The sequence below is a fragment of the Fusarium flagelliforme genome (genome assembly GCF_020744385.1).
Source record: "Fusarium flagelliforme strain FIESC 12 MPI-CAGE-AA-0113 chromosome Unknown B0J16scaffold_5, whole genome shotgun sequence".
NCBI classification, from domain to species: domain Eukaryota; kingdom Fungi; phylum Ascomycota; class Sordariomycetes; order Hypocreales; family Nectriaceae; genus Fusarium; species Fusarium flagelliforme.
The window spans coordinates 37827-58918 of record NW_025763507.1 but is presented as its reverse complement, the minus strand read 5'-3'; the positions used below and the strand labels follow the sequence as shown (position 1 = coordinate 58918).

The 21092-nt window shown below is 47.4% G+C and overlaps 8 protein-coding genes across 8 annotated transcripts; 3 read left to right on the top strand and 5 right to left on the bottom strand.

Moving 5' to 3' along the window:
- Nucleotides 1-60: 60 nt before the first annotated feature.
- On the top strand, nt 61-1254 carry B0J16DRAFT_400457 (uncharacterized protein; the record flags this gene model as incomplete). Its single annotated transcript, XM_046132513.1, has 1 exon — nt 61-1254. One exon carries the CDS (start codon nt 61-63, stop codon nt 1252-1254), a length of 1194 nt encoding a protein of 397 aa, XP_045980701.1.
- A 190-nt stretch (nt 1255-1444) lies between these two features.
- B0J16DRAFT_306050 (pyridoxal phosphate-dependent transferase) lies at nt 1445-2995 on the bottom strand. Its single transcript, XM_046124775.1, has 2 exons — nt 2257-2995; nt 1445-2210 (listed from the first exon to the last, which is right to left on the bottom strand). Exons 1-2 carry the CDS (start codon nt 2731-2733, stop codon nt 1488-1490), a joined length of 1200 nt encoding a protein of 399 aa, XP_045980700.1. The 5' UTR covers nt 2734-2995; the 3' UTR covers nt 1445-1487.
- A 794-nt stretch (nt 2996-3789) lies between these two features.
- On the bottom strand, nt 3790-4230 carry B0J16DRAFT_400456 (Endoribonuclease L-PSP/chorismate mutase-like protein; the record flags this gene model as incomplete). The annotated part of the gene is made up of 2 exons (XM_046132512.1): nt 3790-3864; nt 3919-4230. 2 exons carry the CDS (start codon nt 4228-4230, stop codon nt 3790-3792), a joined length of 387 nt encoding a protein of 128 aa, XP_045980699.1.
- Nucleotides 4231-5453: 1223 nt separating this feature from the next.
- Nucleotides 5454-7792, bottom strand: B0J16DRAFT_372945 (fungal-specific transcription factor domain-containing protein). Its single transcript, XM_046130504.1, has 4 exons — nt 7727-7792; nt 7490-7668; nt 6526-7439; nt 5454-6477 (listed from the first exon to the last, which is right to left on the bottom strand). Exons 1-4 carry the CDS (start codon nt 7765-7767, stop codon nt 5614-5616), a joined length of 1998 nt encoding a protein of 665 aa, XP_045980698.1. The 5' UTR covers nt 7768-7792; the 3' UTR covers nt 5454-5613.
- Nucleotides 7793-8231: 439 nt separating this feature from the next.
- On the bottom strand, nt 8232-9357 carry B0J16DRAFT_372944 (uncharacterized protein; the record flags this gene model as incomplete). The annotated part of the gene is made up of 1 exon (XM_046130503.1): nt 8232-9357. Exon 1 carries the CDS (start codon nt 9210-9212, stop codon nt 8232-8234), a length of 981 nt encoding a protein of 326 aa, XP_045980697.1. The 5' UTR covers nt 9213-9357.
- Nucleotides 9358-10492: 1135 nt separating this feature from the next.
- On the top strand, nt 10493-11392 carry B0J16DRAFT_321048 (uncharacterized protein; the record flags this gene model as incomplete). The annotated part of the gene is made up of 1 exon (XM_046125610.1): nt 10493-11392. The coding sequence occupies one exon, from the start codon at nt 10493-10495 to the stop codon at nt 11390-11392; it is 900 nt and encodes a 299-aa protein (XP_045980696.1).
- Nucleotides 11393-14412: 3020 nt separating this feature from the next.
- Nucleotides 14413-17004, top strand: B0J16DRAFT_288322 (GLEYA domain-containing protein; the record flags this gene model as incomplete). Its single annotated transcript, XM_046124172.1, has 2 exons — nt 14413-14706; nt 16147-17004. Exons 1-2 carry the CDS (start codon nt 14524-14526, stop codon nt 17002-17004), a joined length of 1041 nt encoding a protein of 346 aa, XP_045980695.1. The 5' UTR covers nt 14413-14523.
- A 591-nt stretch (nt 17005-17595) lies between these two features.
- B0J16DRAFT_356303 (uncharacterized protein) lies at nt 17596-20469 on the bottom strand (the record flags this gene model as incomplete). The annotated part of the gene is made up of 9 exons (XM_046129463.1): nt 17596-17964; nt 18022-18254; nt 18313-18453; nt 18507-18600; nt 18651-18775; nt 18834-20181; nt 20232-20264; nt 20386-20392; nt 20447-20469. The coding sequence occupies 9 exons, from the start codon at nt 20467-20469 to the stop codon at nt 17596-17598; spliced, it is 2373 nt and encodes a 790-aa protein (XP_045980694.1).
- Nucleotides 20470-21092: the final 623 nt, after the last annotated feature.

Genomic DNA, 21092 nt, shown 5'->3' with positions numbered 1-21092 from the left:
TAAACTCGAAACAGTACATTTTTCTTGGACTTGACAATAACCTTGGCTCAGATGTTGGTCATGGAGAAGAACCATAAGTTGGGAGAGCTAGGCATCTCCAAGTCTTTATCCAAACTTAAGATTTGGCGACGTGCCTGTCAACTCAACATAGAGCTCGATGATCACTACCAGTCTAAGATCTATTCATCCGGCTCTGTTGTTCGAGGTCGCCTCATCATTTCAGCTATCAGTACTTTCCAAGCCGCTTCTATCAGAATCTCTCTCAACGGACTTACAAAGATCTGCACGGTTGGTCAATGCATAACAACTACTACTGTGCACCGTTTTCTCAAGGTCGATTGCATTATACCTGAAATTCCAGAGTTGATCTCGGGAACATTTATCAAAGGGAACGTTTATACCATACCCTTTCATTTCACCTTCCCTGATCAGTCAGACTCGAGTACTTGTACGCACAAGGTCAAATCAACAGGCGTGAGGGAACAGCACTTGTGTCTTCCTTCAACAATGGGAGGATGGGATCGTGAAGACATGAGTCCTGACACTGTTGGCATCGAATACGCGATAAATGCATGCGTTGAACCAAGATCTCCTCATAATTCCCGTACTTCGAGCGTCTTGACAATCAAAAAGACATTAAGGTTCGTTACAAGGTCGACAGAGAACCCACCACAGCATATCTCGTCGACGAGCCAACGATATACGCTCCAAGCAACACAAACTCTTCGCCAACACTCGTCTAAGCAAGCATCTGGCACTATCAGCGCAACAACAACGCAGCCTGAGCCCCTTCGCCTTCATCCTTATGGCAAGGGTGTTGCTCCATCATTCATCGACGTCAGCCTGACTTTTGATCCGTCAAAGGATGGGATCCTACCCCCACAGCCCGATGCTGTGCGTCTCTGCATCCGATCTTACACTTGGCGCCAGGCCAATCCATACACAAACTTCCCGGACATGCATGAAGTGCCCAGCATCAAGCAGCCATTCTGTGCTATACTTCCAGTTGAGGTGCAATCTTCAATTTTGGCGTGGTCAGAGCATGTCGACATTTCTCAAGAAGCCAAGACCTCTACACCTTTCTATAGTTCGACTTTACGGCTGCCTCTTTTAACTATCTCACCTACGAAGACCATCCTGCCGACATTTTATTCTTGTCTAGTATCTAGGACTTATGATGTTTGTGTATGTCTCACATTTGGGAAGAGAGAATTGGCCATTGTTACACCTCTCCAGATTATAGCAGAGATCTAAACTACAAAAGCAGAACTTGTCCTGTCCTAAACAGAACGCACCTAGATATATAATAAGAGTCTCGTCAACTTAGAAGCTGTTGAACGGGGAGCTTAGTATAATACATAAATTAGACGACAGAGCTATTATTGTACTTTCAGCCGAGACTTGAGTATGATAAGGCCAGTAGTTAGCAGAGGGCAAGAGTTCCAGCACCAAAATGTAGTATAAGTTGTGATTTTTAAATTAACTTTCTAGTTGCTTACTACAAACTTGTCAAGATAGGCACCAAGCTCTTCCAAGCCCTGAATCAAAACATCTGTTTCGCAGACATAGCCCATCCTGATGTAACCCTTAAAGTCCTCACTGCCTCCAAAACACTTAGAGCCCGCAACAAAGAGGAGCTTAGCCTTCTCCAGCAGCTCCAGGCAGAACTTAGTATCATCAACAGGTTGCCCATTCTTATCATTGAATCGGATGAAGGCTGTCGTTCCGGCTGTGGGCTGTACGCAGGAGCACACTGACTGGTATTTCTTCATAAAGCCTTCGAGTATCTTTGCATTTGTCTTGGCGAGTGTGATATTTCGCTCCACCAGTGTGGGTCGTACTGCAGGAGAGAGTGCAAAGCTAGCGATTTGATCATCAATCTGTGAGACACTGATGGTCGTGTAATCGCGAGCCTGCATTATAGCTGAAATGATGGACTGGTCCCTGGAGGCGATCCAGCCGATACGGATACCAGCTAGTGCATAACCCTTTGACATGGAGCCTGTTGTAACTGTCTTCTGGTGTGTAAGAGTAGAAACTGGCCTAGGCACCTCGGTGTTCTCTGAGGTGCCGCCATGGAAGAGAGGGCGGTATACTTCATCCGAGAAGAGGATGATGTCATTTTCAGCGGCTGTTTTAGCGATGCTGTCAATGACGCTGTTAGGAATAGGGGCGCCAGTAGGGTTGTTCGGGTTGTTGATAATGATCATCTACAGACGTTAGCTGCTAGTCGGATTTAGAGGTTGCATCTCATACCTTGGTGTTCTTCTTGATCATGCCATCCAGTTCATTGACATCAGGGACAAATCCATTCTCTTCCTTCAGCCGCCATAGCGTAACCTCAGCACCGAGGCTGTGGGGCGTGTCATAGAGTTGCTGATATGTTGGGTAGACACAGATGACATGGTCGCCAGGGCCTACCAAAGTATAAAGACTGAGGAAGTTGGCCGCAATAGCGCCTTGAGTGATGATGATATCCTCAGCCTTCAGCTGTACGTCTTCAGTACTACAATGGGCGGCGACTCTTTCTCTCAGAGTCTGTGATCCAGGGATGGAGCCGTATGTAAGCTTGACGCTTGTATCGATAGGATTCTTAACAGGGCCTTTGGCCATGCTGATCAAATCGTCGATAGAGACTGATGCGGCACACGTCTCGGCAACGTTAAGTACGCCGGGTGTTGTTTCATACGCGTTCATCCATTGCTCCACGGCGAAGGGGGTGATGCGAACCATTGTTGTTGATTTTAAGTGCACAAAAGGTAAGTTGAGTTGAAGTCAGATGTGTGACAGTAACAGTAAAATTCTTGTCAGTTGTTTAAATAGATGGGGATTTCGGCGCGTGGAAGACATGGACCGTCGGGTGCGGCTTAGAAGTTGCATTGTGGTGGTGGGCGGACGCTTGCTGTGACAATGAGCGAATCGCAGCAAGGGACTGCAATGTCTTGCTCTCCCCCAGTTTTCTCCAAGGTTTTCTCCAAGCAGCTCTTGGTCCTCGGAGTTCATTGCCTTCCCTCATTGATCTTCTGAGTCCACCAACCTTTACCCCTCAGGGTTAGGACAAGTAATCACGCGTTCTCGACCCACCCTCAAGGAATTTAGTCTATCAGTCAATCCACTTTTGTACAAGTTTGAGCGTCTGCGGATCCTCGTCTTCGGAGTCTCCTGCCAACCACCAAAATAAGGTTAGCACGACTAGGGGAAAATAAAACACGAGACTCGAAAAGGTGCTGTACCACAAAAATTTGGTGGGGTCGAGTCATGTTTTTCTTCCCCTCGAGACATGACCAGCAAGGCGATCGTGCTAAGCGAAGCTCGGAAAAAGAACGGCTGAAGCATCTTGATAAGATAAACCCAAATAAGAATCGCTTCATTAGCATAGCAGTAGTCGGCCGCGTGGAAGATTCGGGATGTTTATTGATCCGATCAAGCTGGCCTATCTTTTTAGGGTTTGCTGGTAACAGATCTGGAGATGAGATACCCGTAGTGCGTACTTAACAGATGGCCTATCAGTCTTCTCATATAGATCTAGATCTTCGACCACAAACATATCTAACCATGTTGTCACGCCTCAATTGATTCAATCAATTCAGCACATCAACCCTAATATAATTGGGTTGAGTACCTCTCTAAATAGTTTATTATACTTCTTACGAGTTGAGCTTAAAGATGGTAAATACATCCGGATAAAATGAACAGTTATTGTATTTTTAGATGTAATTAATTCTTGTTCTTTATGGAATAATTTATATTATATAGACGGATACGATCTACCTCTAGTATCTCCTTCCTTTAATAACTTGCTGTCATTTCAATTTCAACATCGGTGTCCAGAGGTAATTGATGGACAGCAACACACGTGCGGCACTTTTGCCAATTGTCAGCATATTGTAAATCCACAAGATAAATTCTATCACTCACAGGCTTAGGATCGTTGGGGAAAAACTCATCCCATGCGACATTGAAAGCCGCGAAATCTTTCATGTCGGCGAGAAATATGTTGGCCTTCACGACTCGGTCCAGGCTACTGCCAGCAGCTTCGAGAACAGCCTTTAAGTTCTGGAGCGCAACTCGTGCGCGGTCTGTAACAGTACCCGGAACCAGATCATCCGTTACAGGATCGATACCAATGGCACCGCTGCAGTAAACCATGCCATTGTATTTGACGGCTTGTGAGAACTGGGGGAGAGGTGCACAGGCGGCTGTGGTGAAGACGGGCTCTCGGTAAGACATCTTGTAAGATAGAGTATATTGAAGTTTGAGGGCTGAAAGGTTTACAATTGGAGCGGTGGTGTGAACAAGACTGAATTTATACATTAAAGCGGTCTTCACACATCATTACCATCAACATTATATGTTACTCTACATTTAAGATGCAGCTAAGTCAGCAATTGCATATCCATCTCTTACGTTATATTCAGTCAATGTCTAAAGCTTTATTACAGATCATATCTCGCGATTAAATTACTAGGTAAGAGACTCCGAATATGGGGCCGGGTCTAGCCGGTCCGATTTGCTGCTTATCCGAGAACCGGCTCCGGTCTATGTACATTCTCTTGTAACTGCACATCACAACAAAGAATTGAGAAGAAAAAAAGGATGGTTGCCGGTTCCGCTGATCAGACGATCATCAGATAAGCTTAAGGTTTTTAGTGATATTTACACTTTTCAAAGGGCATTATGATTCCTTTGCCTATATATAACCTTTTTTTTTTACCCTACCTAAACATAAGGTTTAGGTATAGCATAAATGCCTTCCTTGCTTCTATCTGGCTTTTTTCCTCTTCCTTCCACCTACATTAATAAGCACAGCTATACCTTGTTAATAAGGTTAGTAAGTCCCTAGGGATAGTTAAAAGCAAAGACCTAATATAGATAATAGCTATACCTCTGCATTATATAATACCTCTTAATTCTTAGCTTATAGCTAAGATAGGTAGCCTTAGTTACAATAGTAATATAATTAACTTTATTTAAGGGATATCTATACCCCTTAATAGCCTTAATAGTAATAAGAAGAGGGACCTAAAAAATTATCTTTCTTTTAAAGTTTTATGTAACTTAGAAAGGGAGCCTAACTTAAAGGTCTATGTAAGGATCTTTTATTTTGCTTATACTGTTACCTGCAGCTGTAACCTATAAGCCTGTAACCTAGACTTAGTAAGGGAGTATATAGTCCTTGCTAAGTAGAGGTCTAAGGTACTCTTTGGAAGGAATAACCTTAATGGGCTATTAGAAGTGCTGAATTTCTGGATTGCCCTGAAGGAGGAATAAGGGACTGCTGGCCTTAGAAGCTATTAAGGAGTTATCTTGTGTTTATTGGCTGGCGTTAGAAGGGGAAAATTCGGTTGGTAGCTAGGCGTTTAGGCGATTTACAATAAAAGGCACACTTTGCTGATCGGACGAGGCTCTGCCGCCGGCGCCGGTTACAAGTCTATGTATATTAAACGATGGGAGCCCAAATATACGAACAATTACGTAGATTGTCCCGAGAAGTAGTCTATGTGTATGGTTTTCGCTGAGGGGAAACTTCTCCAGCATTACTTGCGAGATAGCTTGGGCTTCAAGTGAGGGGGAAGGAACATAATGTATCGAGATATGGCAGAATAGAAACCATCATACAGGCAGAATATTGATGCCCACGATGTCATATGCGTCCGTCCAGCTGAAGGATTTCCCTTGGCTCTCTGCAACATCAAGTATCTGCCAAATCTGCTGGACTATGTCCCACTGTTTGCTGACATTCTCCAACTTATAGCAGAGCATTCGCTCCCAACATCTTCTCCACACGTCGCGCCTATTACTCGTAGCATTACATGACGCAACAAACGCGGGCCAAGTGATTGGTGCCATAGACTCTCCTTGCCCTATGGTTTCTGATGTCAATTTTATGTCTTCAGCTGCCTGGATGTACTCGGCGACATGGTCGACTTCCGGGATGAGTTCCGCTCGCTTGACATCCTGTATGCGAGTGTAGTAGTAGATAAGCGCAGCAGCATGCCACGCCTTTGCTTGTTGGGTGAATAACGCCATCCTGAAGTCACCACTGCCAGGAAAGGATGTGATATTTTCAGATTCGAATCGCCATGATTGGAGTTTGTTTCCAAGTTCTTCACAACTTTCCAAAAAGTCGTCAGGTAGATCTTGCTTGCTTTGCCTGAAGCGAGTGAGATGCTCAGCCAGGTGGCAAATCTCATTGATAGCCGGAGCTATAGCTACTGTGATTCCGTAGACGTATTCGTAACATTGGCTCGACTGCAAGATCATGGTTTCTGCGACATGAGTCTTGTCGCTGGTAGTATCCCAAGAAGTTGGGGATGGTTTGAAGGACACGGTCCGTGACATTAATGACAAAAAGGCACCTAGTTCATTAAGCTGTCTGGATGGACGACTCATTAACTTCCATCGGCTCCGCAAACTTCGAAGCTGAGCTGCCGCTTGGATATGCATACGAAAGTCGTCACCCTCTCCTGTTAATACCTGTATCATGTTAGGAATCTTTGCGGTTGGTCATAGCGCATGACTTACACTTATTGTCACGAGAGACAGTATCGCCATCATCAAGGTCTGATAATTCGCTGTGAGTGGCGCTTCCTTAATCGTATCTCGTAGAGATTGAATGGCTTGGTACCGGTATTTAGCCCCGATTTCTCGATATTCCACAAGTCGCTGGTTACACTTCCAGTGGTGGAACGCGGCGGATGCTAACAAAGACTGAGAAAGCGCCGTATAGGCCAATCGTCTTGATTTTGCCATTTGCATATTTTGTTGCAATATGCCCTCGATCGCTGTAGATAAGTAGAGGGTTCGAAATGGGTTCTCAGGATGGCTTATTGGAACAAGGACACCTGCCACGTGAATATTATAGTGTCTCATCAAATAGTCAACTTGAGAATCCCCGAAGAGGGTCGTATGAACTTGCCGCACCATGCGGTAATCGTTGCTGGTTGAAAGGTCTGATGTGTCTGGGGCTGGACGATCTTCATCTTCACCATTGCAATTTCCTTCCTCTGCCATGAAGCCCTCTTCTCTTATTTGAACCTCACTTGATACAAGTGTACCAACAGTACTCGCATCGGTTGGTGAGTTCCTTAGTGCAGAGATCAAGGAAAACGAGGAACTCGCTGGACTCGGTGGCCACCAGAAGGTGACGTCTGGTGTTGACTCCAAGTCAATTACTTGCTCTGTTTCATCAGATGTTATTTGAGCTGAAAGATGTCGGCCCTTGCCATCTTCGTTTGGGTGATCTTCTGGCGAGATGCTAGCCTGTGACAAAGACTCAAGTGTCGTGGCCGTTGTATCCATTGGTGTTGTCTCAATCTGAGTTACTGAGAACGCCGAAAATGGACCATGACAAGCTAGCGCCCCAGTCTCGGCATCTTGATCGACTTCCGACAGAAGCTTGTCAACAGTCTCGGATTTATAGACTGGTAGATCTCGGTCTTGAGCTCAGTCAATAGACAGTCAATTTTCAGGAACAGCTCACACGCACCCAGCTTCATGCTAATACGTCCTTGTATGACAGGACTCACATGAGCCTCCCCCATCGGATCCGACACCCATTGTAGCCTAATCCCGTAGCCACCACAATCTATGCCTCGCCTTTTACAGTTGTTGCAAGCAATTGGTCTTTCGTCGCACTTAACTTTTCGAGTTTTGCATGTCCAACAACTGGAATAGTCAATTGTCAATAAACGCAGCATCGATCGCAAAGTACCAAGTTACATACCCAGTGAAAGTCATAGCACGTGATGCTTTTTGAGGCGGCATCGTGATCAACTATGCTGGCCGTATTGCTTATATGGAATTGCATCATTAGGTGATGGAAAACGCTTAAAAGTTAACCTACACTAAAGCGTCACGCAAAATAATTAATCCGGCTCCGTATCTGCTGCGTTAAAGCGCTGATTAACTGTATCCAAGAGGCTAGTCCAGTCTGAAACAACCAGTGACAGGTGGTTCTCGTGTGGGTCAATAAGACAAGCACGTCCGCCCACCTTTGATCGACAATGTATTGTGGTTGGACTGGCGAGAGCCATACGCCATCAGATAAGGTTTCTGAAGATATTTACACTGTCCACGGGGAATAATGACTCGTTTGCCCACAAATGACTGACGAGAGCGATGTTCATTGGGCGTTATATGAGAAGAATGTTTATCCGAGTTTGCAGTTATTATGATAATAACAAGTTTACGGCTGCATTTGAGTCTTCATATAAGTTTAACCAATTGAACTAGTTTAGCCTTGCAACAAACGCCTTTGCTTCATCCCAGGACATAAAGCTAATGAAGATCCATCTCAAAATCTCCCCTGCAACATCGCCCTTGCATTTAAAAGAATCTTCCTCTGGAGAAACTCTCATAATAAGTGTCCCTTGACTCTCATACTCACCGTCGATAATGGCAAACATGTTAGGGTCCTGGTTGTGTTCCAACGCCCGGCTTCGATGAGTGTCCTTGACATTGGACAGAGTTTGGACTTCTGGCTTGAAGGCTTTGTAATAGTGATCCCAGCCCTCTTCGTCCTCTTCCTCTTCTTCACCCATTTCCTCATCTTCGGCTTCCTCTTCATCCTCCCACTCGTCATCATCCTGTTCGTTTGTATCATCATTGCCTTCGCCCTCCTCGTTGCCAGAGTCAACATCCGCCTCCATATTCTCGTCATTCTCATCGTCTTGCACATTTACCTCGGAAAGACCGCTATTCAGCTTCTCAAACGCTTCGTCAAAGGCTTCCTGATCAGAAAGCAAGTTGTAGACAACAAAATACTTTTTCGGTACAGCTTCAGGTTTGTCTTCGTCGCTGATTTGTCTTGCCGTAGACCAATCATCATTTGCGATGGAAAGCGACATCAGCTCGTCACGCTTCTCCTCGACTGGACCACGAACGGCGTCGTTGAAACCGTGGTACTCATCAAGGGCAACAAGAAGAACACCCCGATTGTCCAAGTCCGTTGTATCAACGACAATGAACAGCCTGGGATGAATTTTGCTATTCTTGGTGATCGGTGTGGTGGTATCGCGATGATGTTGAATGAGCTCTTGGGCTGTCTTTCCAATGTGGATCTCGATGTGAACGGCGTCATCATTGTCGGCTTCCGGGTGAACGAGCCGTGGGAGAAGCTGTTCACGGGCCACATCTGGAGTAGTGATGTATGCCTTGAATTCATCAAAGTCGCCATGCTCATCAAACGAAACAGGCTCATCGTCCGCCATAGTTAGATGTCTGAAACAGTACCAAGCTTCAAGGTGCAAGTAGCAAACAATGCCAGATTTGACAGAGAGTTGGTGGAGGAATGGAGGAAGTGGGCGTGAGCAAAGAATCTGAGAATCTTTCTCCGTTCTTGATTGTACATTGGCCCGGATAATCCCTCAACTGAGACAATGAGCTGACTGTGTAAGCGTGTGACAGCGGGGTGAAATAAGCCGCCGAGACTGCTTACCCTTGGCATACATCTCTCGGCATCAGCTTAGCTCGTATCCAAATTTGGAACCAACACGTTTCGAGATAAGTTGAATAAGGGATTACAGCACCTCCCCCGTTAGAATAACTCTGTTAGATCATAAGCTTATTGATTCTGCTTATAGAATGACTTTATTTCGGTAAAGCATCTGTTTTATTGGAGGAGGTGCTGTAATTCCCTTATGTAACGCGTTGGGCGCTGGAAAATACCGAATCGGGTCGACATAAGCAAAGCCCTTGTATTCGATCAGACCTATTGGGGGCCAATATAAATATCTCACAGAATCCCTACCCTGCCCTATGTTATTTTCAACCACAGCCAATCCTAGTTGAAAGTTCAAGATGACAACAATAATTATGTAAATTGTGAGACAAGACCCATTGCTTACTAACTACCTGCCTCAAAGAGATGAATCACATCCAACAGGTAATCTCCGACTATAGATGATGTCCAGTCGTGGAGTGTCGAAGAAGGCAGTGATGGGCATACCATACCAGTGCAGAGCCAAGACATGCGCAGCCTATTAAAGTCAGCCGAACATCTGACAATTCTTACAGTGTACCCAAGGGCTAGAACAATACTCAGCCGTGTCCATCTCTTGTGGGCAAGGGGCAACATGACCGGCAATTGTATCGGAATGCTTTTGAACCGTAGAAAAATAGGTCGGTGACAAAAATACAAGGAGCATTTCTGTCGCGAAAGCTAGAGGAGCATTTCTTTCGTCAACAATCAGAGAATGCCAAGGACCTCGTTTCCCCGTGACTTACATTGTTACCTCTTCTGCACCCGAGCTCAATCTACAAGGTTGAAAGGATCACGGCCTGGACATGGTTGTGGGTTTTGTCGCTCGGCTTGAGGGTAGACCGATGGGAGTGAAGTGTCGTTCTGGTCTCCCAGCCTGCATAGAAAGGGATGACCGTCGAGTATAAAGCATGATGATTCTGCCGTGTTGATGGTGACGACTTAGAAACCACAATCATCCATCTTTCTATCCAGCAGAATACATTCTACATTCTCAAGCATCTAGCTATCATGTCTTTCAAGTCCCTTATCCTTGTCGCCGCTGTGGCCTGGCTCGGTGCTGCTCCCCAGGTCGCAGCCGCTCCCCCTGACATGACATTCCTCTGCAACAAGATCCCGGAGATCTGTTCCAACATCTGTTGGGCTACACGTTGCGGATCTCCCACGTTCTCCCTCACGCTGACTTACGACCAGCCGAGCGCGAGCGTGGAGCGATCTCGTCGTCGGACTGCGGGCTGTGGCTCTAACAACCGATGCGGCAAAAATGGCAAAGGTGTTGGGCGCCGTACTCCTGTGTCCAAGTATGGCTCATGCGATGAGTACCCTTTTGCCTCGACCCGTTCCAATGGCAAACAGGTTAGCAGATGTGTGCCTAAGTCGCAAAACAACAGCCAGGGAGGTACCATCAGCGCTGCTCTCCAACGTATCAAGAAGACGAAGCGTGCGCCTTTCAACATCCGAGTAGGACTTGGTAACCCTGGTTCCGCGGGTGTGAAGTGGTGCACCAACCAGAAGTGCAAGAACGATGGGTACCAGGTCCAGGAGGGCAAGCTCAAGAAACGTGAGGAGGAGCCTACCTTCAAGTTCTTCAAGACTGAGTCCGGCATGGTCTTGGCTACTCTGGATGACATCGAGCCCATGTCCAACTTCACTCATGAAGTTGACGAGACCGAACTCCAGATGCGCCCTATGTCGCTCGAACCCTTGGACACCTGGACCGAGAAAGTGGAGGCAGGGGATCACGATGTCGAGACCATGCAATTCGTGAATGATATTGTTCTTGGCGAGATGACGTCTGAGGAGATCAACAATTACCTCGCACCCTTGCAGCAGCGTGATGCTGTTGACCATGAGGAGGACGACGTTGAGTGGGACGTTGAAGAGCTGTTTGTCGAGGACCCTGAAGAGTAGTCGGAATAGGAGGCCAATGCCGATAGTCTTCATAGCAACAGCAAGGATGCTAACTAGTGATGCCAGCTTACTTTACCACTGGTATGTAAGCGTCAGTCTTAGTGGCTATCATTTACTTCAGGCCTTTATTTTATTACGTATTGAAATGTTTAAATATACAATAAAAGAGCTTATATTTAAGCCGTCCGAGATCTAATGCATTGGTCAATATAATAGTCCCGCTGTTTTAAAAATTCTACAGTTAGAAACTTCTTACCTTATGTGCAGTGCGAAGATGTGCACTGATATAATACATTAAGCAAGGTGGAAAGACTCTTACAAAAGTTGCCTGTATTCTTAAACTAGTAGATAAACAACTGCAATAACACCCTTGCTCCTCGGTCGCAAGTGCTCTATCAGTCTGGGCGATGGTTGTGACTGAAGTCGAGGTAGTCTTCAGGACAAAGACAGGACCAGCGGCGTAACGAGTGAAGTTGATGGTACTCGTGATGAGCTTTCGTGATCCACCAAACTTATAAACCGTACGGTTGATAGTGAAGCTTTGCAATTGGAACCACGTTGTGCAGTCTTCTTATTCCCCAGATAAAGATAATAACATAACACTTATCAGATCCCAGACCCGTCTCCTTTATGTTATGTATGTATAAATAAGAGTGATAGAAAGGCTCTCCCAAACCAGACTTAACCTGGAATAGGTACTTACTTTGCTTTAATGTTATGTTTAGAGTTAAGACTTGTGGCTGGAAACTTGTATTCCCAATCAGGACTTAGCATTCCATTTGCGCCACTGCTCTCATATAGGCCAGTTGTATAACAGAAACATGGAACTTACTAGCCTAAACTGTGATGAAGAATACCAGTTCTTGCTGCGCTAAAGAAATTTTGGAGCTAGCCAAGAACATGCTACTTCCCGAATCGGGTCGGACGCTGCAGACGGTCTCGAATCCTTTTGTAAGCACCGGAAACGCACTGGATAGCCCGCTGAGAGTTTCACGCATTCCTTCTATCGACAACGATAATCCGAGGCGCATGAGCTCAACTAAAATACGTTCTGCCGATGGTGCCTTATGATGATGGCCAGATATCCGCCTTCATTTCTTAAATCACTCTCTGGCCTCTTTATTCACATTGTGTTATTTACTTATTTCCTTCTACCATTTATTTCCTGTTCGTTTGACCAACGAATTCAGCTTTTTATTATTGAGTCAATTTATAACTTCTTGTTCCCTACGCTCCTTCATTATGTCGCTTCGCCGCATGGTGGGCTTCTGGGCCTTGGCCTTGAGCACAGCATCCAATGCAACTTTAGTAGGCAAGCGGGCCATTCAGACACAGCCCATTGGGATCATCGTCGGATCGTCTACATTGTATGACACTTTAACAAGGTATGAAATGTAGGGATTTACCAACGGATTTCTTTAGCTAACGTCTGCAGTACATTTCTCATCCGAACTGATGCTACCTACACTGCCACTACCCCCGTTTACGGACATGGTGAACCAAATACTACATACAATATTCCCCTCATGGACTCTGCCGCATCATGTGGAACTGTCATGGTAGAGAGCCATGTGACTATATTATCGTCGACTGACCGCATCATATCTGAGCCTGAGACTACCACTCTGCCTACCGAAAATGCATGTGACATAGTAACCGTGATCGTCAGAATGCAAGGTTACAAAAAAGGCGACCCAAACGCTCCTTCTTCCCAGACTCCGATCTTGGATTCATCTCCTTCCGGGGCTGGAGGTGCTCCCGTTTCTCAAGCTGACTCTGCCGTTTCTTCAGATCCTGCAGCGCGTGGGCAAGGCACTGAAAGCAATGCTGTTAGCAACATACCGACTTCTTCTCAGGACGGCTCCATAACTGCTTCAGATCCTGGAGTGCAGTGGACTACAATAACCACGCAAGGAACTGGTACTGATCCTACGACCAGCACCCAATCTCCAACTAGACCCGGTGAGACAGGAACGGTTTGGGTCATGGCCGTCAGGTCTCAAATGACCTCGGCTTCCGCGGTCGATTATACCACCATCACAAGCACCGGCACCGACACCAGTACTTACACCATCACTAAGGCCCCGTCAGGACCTGGCCCTGGTACGGTGGTGATTGTGGTACCGAGCCCATCGGCTCAATACGTAACTGTGACATCCTATGATGCCTCGATTACAGCTGCAGCCACGAGTACAATAACTCCCAGTGCTCCTGGAGGAACTGGTACTGTTGTTGTTTACGGTCCATACGATTGGGAGACCACCACCTCTTATGACAATGCTGCTTCGTCTGACCATACAACGACTATGTGGCCTTCTGTGTCTGGTCACCAAGGTACGATAGTCATTTATGTGGCATATAGATGGGTGACAGTCAGCTCATATGATGAAACACTCACATCCGCATCTACAAAGACTATTTCCCCAGCGTAACCAGACCAAACAGGTACGGTCGTGGTGTACCAGCCAGATCCATGGATCACGGTTACATCCTATGGAAGTGTCGCAGCAGCATCAACTAAAACCATAAATCCAACTGCTCCAGGCGCAACAGGCAACGTTGTTATTTATCAGCCATACCCGAGGCAGACCGTCACCTCTTACGATTCAGGGGTTACAACCGCATCCACAACCACTATGCCACCGTCTTCTGATGCACAGACAGTCACTGTTATTGTATATCAACCTTACAATTGGGCTACAATCACGTCTTATGGAGACTTTACATCTGCTAGGTCTACCATATCTCCAACTGCTCCAGATGCAACAGGTACTGTTGTCGTTTATCAGGGTAATGAGTGGACGACCTTCACTTCCTTTGGAGATTTCACAGCTGCATCAACATCTACCATGCCTCCATCCGCTCCAGGTCAAACTGGCACCGTTGTTATTTTCAACCCACAGCCATACACAACCGTTACTTCGTACGGGGGTGTCACGGCTGCATCAACATCTACAATATCTCCCTCCGCTCCAGGTCAAACCGGCACTGTGGTTATTTTCAGTCCACAACCATATACGACCATTACTTCGTACGGAGGCGTCACGACTGAATCGACAACAACTGCAGTTCCATCTAATCCGGGGGCGACGGGCACAGTAGTTGTCTTCAAACCGCAGCCATATACGACCATGACGTCATACGGCACCGTCTCGACCGATACCACATATACCTCGCCTCCTGCTTCTCCTGGCCAGACAGGTATTGTTTTGGTTATGATGAGACAGCCATATACTACTGTTACTTCGTACGGAGACGTTACGGCTGCATCTACAACCACCATAGAGCCATCTGCTCCAGGGCAAACGGGCACTGTCGTTGTCTTGGATCCGGAGTTTTACGTGACCACCACCAGATATGGAAGCGTCACGTCTGCCACTACAATAACTCTGGGCGGCGGTGGGTCTAACCCAACTCTTACTGTATTGGTTAATCTCCCTCAACCCTACACTACAGTCACTAGCTATGGCGCTTTCACCACCGCCACCACTAAAACATATCCCCCCTCTGCTGCAGGGATGGTAGGCATTGTAGAAGTTGATCTTCCGCAGCCTTATACAACCGTAACGAGCTACAAGGATGGTGTGACCGCAGCTCAGACTACAACATACCCAGTCGATGTGCAAGGAAAGTTTGCTACTGTCGAGATTGACCTACCCCAGTCCTACACGACAGTCACAAGCTACATTCCAGGACTCGCAACACCGGGATCTACGACCTTGCCAGCATCTAATCCAGGTGATGTGAGGACTGTAGTCGTGGAACTTCCTCAGCCCTCTACAACTATTACAACCTATGTCGACAGCCTGACTGCACCTATAACTGAGACAGGTCAGCCGGCTAATCCTGGAGATCCCGTCACAGTTTTCATTAAGAGGCCTCAGGGTTACGCGACTCTCACAACCTATATCGGAGGGATATCAGCTCCTATCACCACAACGAACCAGCCTGCAAACCCTGGGGATCCTGCCACGGTTTTAATCAAGAGCCCTCTAGCATATACAACTGTAACAACTTATATAGGAGGCTTAACAGCTCCCGTAACTACAACAAATCAACCTGCTAATGCCGGGGACCCTGCCACGGTTTTGATCGAGAGCCCTCTAGCATATACAACTGTGACAAGTTATGGCTCTTGGACTCAACCTCTGACTACAACATTATCCCCAATTGGCCCTGGAGGTGTCGCTACTGTCCTTGTACAGAGTCCTCAGCTGTACACAACTGTTACCAGTTATGGTGCCTACGCAGCAGCTGTAACAAACACCCAAGCACCGGCATCTCCGGGCGGCGTTGCTAGTGTTGTAGTAGGATTGCCCCAGCTATATACAACTGTTACCAGTTATGGTGCCTACGCAGCAGCTGTGACAACGACTCAAGCACCGGCATTGCCTGGTGGTGTTGCTAGTGTTATAGTAGGATTGCCTCAGCTATATACTACTATCACCAGTTATGGTCCATTTACAGCAGTAGCAACTACTACAATGTCACCAGCATTAAAGGGTGGCGTAGCAACTGTTGTTGTACAATCCCCCCAGCCATACACGACTGTAACCACTTATGGTGCATTTGCAGCACCATCAACCACTACAATGGCACCAGCAGCACAAGGGGGTACAGGTACTGTTGTTGTACAATCACCTCAGCCTTACACGACTATAACCAGTTATGGCAACTTTGCTGCAGCATTAACCACTACAATGGCACCAGCGTATCAAGGCGGTGTAGCCACTGTCATCGTGGACATACCTCAGTCCTATACAACTACCACAAGTTGGGGTTCCTTCTCAACAGTTGGTACTACTACCTTATCGCCAGCTTCTCCGGGTGGCGTTGCTACAGTGGTTGTGCAAAAGCCCCAACCATACACCACTGTAACTAGCTATGCCACCGCTGTCTCAAGCATCAAGACATCCACTGGGTCACCTGCTTCTGCCGGGCAGACTGCCACTGTAGTTGTCATCGCACCCGCAGTTGGAACAAAGGCTGCGGATCAGACATGCAACAACGGTGGTCTAGAGTACGCTATTTATACCAACTCGTACTACAACGCCGATGCGCCTTATTATTCTTCCCTCAACATTGGATATTTTGCCACAGCCTCACCGACTTACAGTGGTATTACGAATTCCATGGGCATCACAGAACCAGGAGGAGTGAAGTTTGGAAACTCAGGCCCTGCTCAGGCTATCTATCCTGGGTCACCAAGTCAGACGTGGCAGAATAAGGCTGTGAATCATCGGGCGTTTTTGTATGCGCCTATCACTGGTACTTATTCTGTTGTTGTCCCGTACTCTGATGAGATTACACTGGTTTGGTACGGTAATAAGGCTTTGTCGACATGGACACGTGCCAATGCGGATCTGGAGCAGGGTTTCTCATCGGGGCCTTCCACCTCCAAGACCCTCACGATGCAGCTGACAGCGGGTACTTACACGCCGTTCCGGGTTTTCTGGGCTAATGCTCAGGGAGATTATTTTATGACAGTTACTGTTACAGCTCCGGACGGTACTGTAATCGTTGATGGCTCTGGGTCATCGAGCAAATACTTTGTTAGATATGCTTGTGACTCTAGTACACCCACTTATCCTGCATTTGGACATGGCGGTTAATTCTATCGACCCTTTGCTTTCTCTCTCTTATGATATTTTTTCCTGGCTGTCTTATGTCAGCAGTCAAATCAAGATCGATTAACCAGCCTTGCTATATCGCCACCATCAAAATCCAATTCTGATATTTCGCTACTCGGGGTCCGCTAGTGACACATCTGGTGATAGGATGCCCGACAATGCATACTTAATAAAACGACACTTTCGATCACACCAACGATTATGGACTTAGGAGGCTTCGAAATACACTCGGAACATGATACGGCGATGAGCAGGAGACTCGAATTGCAGCTGAAATCTAAATCAAACTTCTTGGGGTACTTTCAGGTATATGATTATGTTTACAGATGATAAACTTGGTATTGAGTCACTTGCGCCCTCCATGCTGTATATCTCAACAGCCAGAGTAGATGCGCGCGGTAAAGCTATAAGATAGTCACAGGTATTACACTGTAAATACCATAAAGCTATAGAAAGTTCTCAAGTAGTATGGCTAGCCAGGGGTCTTTCGCTGTGTATAAATATGGTAGAACTGGAATAGAAGTATATACATGGGATAATTTGATTGATGCAATGCAGTCTACATTAGCCTCGTCATTTAGAATCAGGGTAGCACTGAGAGTAGAACGGGTTGAGCGTCTTGCAGTAGAATCCCTTGCCACACTGCATGTTTCCAGTCCACTTACTGCCACCGCACTGCTCGTACTGACCCTGCGCTTTGGAGACTGGCAGAGCGAGGATAGCGTCACTGGCCCTCTCGGCGACGGTGACGATGTAGGCACTAGGGTTAGCGGTGACCATGCCTGGGAAGATCGAAGCGTCAGCGATGAAAAGGTTGTCAGTGCCGTAGACCTTGGTGTTAAGGTCAACGACGGCTGTACCGCCTTGACGACCGTCATCCTTGCCGAGCTTGTTGGTTCCGATCCAGTGATTGGCACGGCGGTTGCTCCATGAGACGACCATCTGTATGTACTATTAGACAAGCCCATAAACCACATTAAAGATTCATCGATCACTTACATCGTCAACATATTTCTGCGAGGTGACACCAGGAGCTGGTTGGAGCCACTCTAGACCCTCCACTCCAGAAAGAGCTTTACGAAGGTTGTCAAGGGCAGTCACAACAGCCTTCTTGTCATCTGCATCATTGAGGTAGGGGTTACCAGAGACAACGGTGTTGAGAGCACTGGTGATGGTCATGCGACCACGTGATTTGGCACCACGGCCTAGGTACTGGCTAATGGTGATGGACTCTGACACACGTGTTAGGTATGATATCATTGATTACATCCACTGTTAAGGGGTACTTACTGTTACTAGTCTCACCGAGACTTGGCTCGACGCGAGCAGTCCACTGCATAGATCGGACGCGACCATCAGCGCCATAAATCTCGTCAAACATGACAGGGCCGATGTTGGGGGCAGCTTGAGCGAGGATGCCAGAGCGTCCATCTACCTCCAAATTAGCCTTCATGGTCGGGTTGCAGAAGATTTTGTATACTGACCCAAGTACTTCTTCTTATCAGCTGGGATAGGATCATCATAAGCTTTGTAGAAGTCATAGAATTCAACGCTGGGGTGCTTGATGACTGTGTCGGTCTACCATAAAGTTAGCTCAATAATCTGGCGATTCTGTTGTATGCACTTACATTGGTATGGTCCTCAAGATTGTAGCCGACAGGGAGGTCAATCCACTGGTCTTTATCGATCATGGAGCTACCATCGAGGCTAGATTTGGCGACGACATTGAGCTGGTCATCTGGGCCAATACCACCTATAAAACATGATTAGAACCATTACATTCTGACAGCGGACAGTATGACAACACTTACTGCGAAGGAGAATCTTGGCACTGCCAAAGGTGCCCGCCGCAAGAACGACACGACCAGTCTCGGGAGTGAGCTTGACGGTACCGACATAACCAGCGCCAGCGAAAGGCTCGACCTCAACGCCGGTAACGTGACCACCAGAGCGAACGACACGTCGCACCTGAGTATTGGTCCAGTGTTTGAAATTGTTTCGCGCTTTAGCAGAGACGAGATAGGTAGCTAGCGGGCCTCCACGTTCACCTCCTGAGAACATAAAAGGCGGGTGGGTATAAGTGCGGTTTTTGGCGGCCGGCTTCTCAAGAGCATTCACCTCGCTCCAACCAGCCTTCTTGAGTGCTCCAGCGACAACATTGAAACCCTGGTCGAGGTATAGCTTGCCATCCTTTGATGGGAAACGTGTACCAGGAATGCGACCAAAGACACGCTGCTCGTACTTGGCCATGTCTTTCGCCTTCCAGCCATCAGGGAAATTGAAGTCCCAGTCTTGTGGATTGGGACGCCACCACAGACCAGCATTGATAGCTGTCCCTCCACCCAGAACACAACCAGCCATTTGGTCGGTATCGGGGCAGGCAATGCCGGAAGAGTCGGCCCAGATCTGGTTGCATAGACCCGGAACATCGAAGCGAGTCAGGTCGGTGTCTTTCAGCCAATCTGGCTTGCGGGTACCGCCCCAACGGCCAGAGGATGGAGGACCCTTCTCGATTAGAAGAACCTTCTTGCCAGCCTCGCTGAGACGGTCGGCAATGGGGATACCACCAGCGCCACCGCCGACTACAACGTAATCGTATGTGTCGCTTGGGACGGGAGTTCCAGTGGGTGGTGCAGCGGTCGCGGTAGGCTCACTGGTGGCGCTGGAAGTAGGCTTCCCACCACCGTCGCATTCGCCCTCAACTACCTTAGTAGCAAGCTTAGCCCACTTCTCATACTCACCATTGAAACTGTTGCTGGTAAGCTGGCCACCAAAGATGCTCTGAGTGTCGTGCTGGAGCATGCGGGCCTCACGTGGGCATTCCGGGTCGATCACATCCGTGGTGCTATGAGCCCAACCGAGAACGGCAATCGGAGATGTGGTCGCCAGTTGACCCGAGCTTCCGTCTTGAGACCAGGAAGTGCATCCCTGGCAGCGATAGATAAGAGTAAAGCCATCCTCAGTGATGCTGGAAGAGATCTGGGTCAGGACAGCGTCGCCCTTGTACGGAACAGGCTCGACTTGGGCGTTGGCCCATTGGAAGGCAGTAAGGATCTCTCCGTCGTGGGGGTAGGCAAAGAGCAAGAGTGAGTTTGTCATGGGTCCGCCGTAGGAGAGACCGCACCATCCAGTGCCCTTCCCTTTTGGAGTAGCGCAATTCTGTTCAAATGGTCAAAACGGAAAGCTATTAATCTGGTGTATCGCCTTACAAGGTATCCAATGAACTCATCGGCGTCGGTGGTCTGTCCGTCTCCAGGGAAACTGAAACCAAAGGTCATGCTAGGTGCCTTCCATGTGTCAAACACGATCCCAGTTTTGGAATCGGTGTAAGGTGCGGGTGTTGCTTGCTGAGCAGATACAAACTGGATGACTTGTTAAGGTTAGCACTTTGTGAACTGTCAAGGCGGAATATGTCCCGACTCACGAGGCGTTATGGCCAGAAGCCATAACGAGCGATAGGAAACCATGATGATAAATCCCCAGTTAATGATTGGAAAACGGTAGGTAGAATCTCTGCAACTTTATATGGTATAAACTTTTTTAACTTTAATTATTGTCGGCCCCTTTAGGAGACAGTTACACTCCTGGTGGATCCTCGGAGGCTACGCGCCCGCAATTGGTGGCCTCCTTTTGGCATCCCTCGGAGGCTGCTTGCCCGCAATTAACAGTTTGTTCCTAGCAGCTTTCGGAGGCTGTTTTCCCGCGAAGCAGTTTTCGTTGAGTAGTCTCTGGTCATGGAGCAATGTATCTAATAGATTACCATTCGCGGCACGTTTCTCCGTCGCTCAATCGCGGCATCATGTATATTAAGGTTGCCTCAGTGTGTCCCCTGTCTTGCATCGTGAGGTTGATTGGCTATTTTGATCCAGGTTCGCATTAGGGTTCTCAAACGTTTCATGTGCTCTATCTCCCAAACGCTCCGACCAACGCTCATTGGACAAGCACCTGAGTTTAAGCACCTAAATTGCTTGGCTCTATTGCTAAGGATCATGTAGAAACTCACGTTAAAGCAAAAGGCCAGACGCTTATGTATCAGGTGATTTTGACAATGCTTAAACAGCTTAGGGTTA

What these genes read in the sequence shown, in the direction of transcription:
- B0J16DRAFT_306050 (XM_046124775.1), bottom strand. Translation starts at nt 2,733, where the DNA reads ATGGTTCGCATCACCCCCTTCGCCGTGGAGCAATGGATGAACGCGTAT. An exon ending in TGATCAAGAAGAACACCAAG is followed by an intron (nt 2,211 to 2,256) that starts GTATGAGATGCA and finishes TAACGTCTGTAG; the next exon opens with ATGATCATTATCAACAACCC.
- B0J16DRAFT_372945 (XM_046130504.1), bottom strand. Translation starts at nt 7,767, where the DNA reads ATGCCGCCTCAAAAAGCATCACGTGCTATGACTTTCACTGG. An exon ending in CGTGCTATGACTTTCACTGG is followed by an intron (nt 7,669 to 7,726) that starts GTATGTAACTTG and finishes TGACTATTCCAG; the next exon opens with TTGTTGGACATGCAAAACTC. An exon ending in ACGTATTAGCATGAAGCTGG is followed by an intron (nt 7,440 to 7,489) that starts GTGCGTGTGAGC and finishes ACTGAGCTCAAG; the next exon opens with ACCGAGATCTACCAGTCTAT.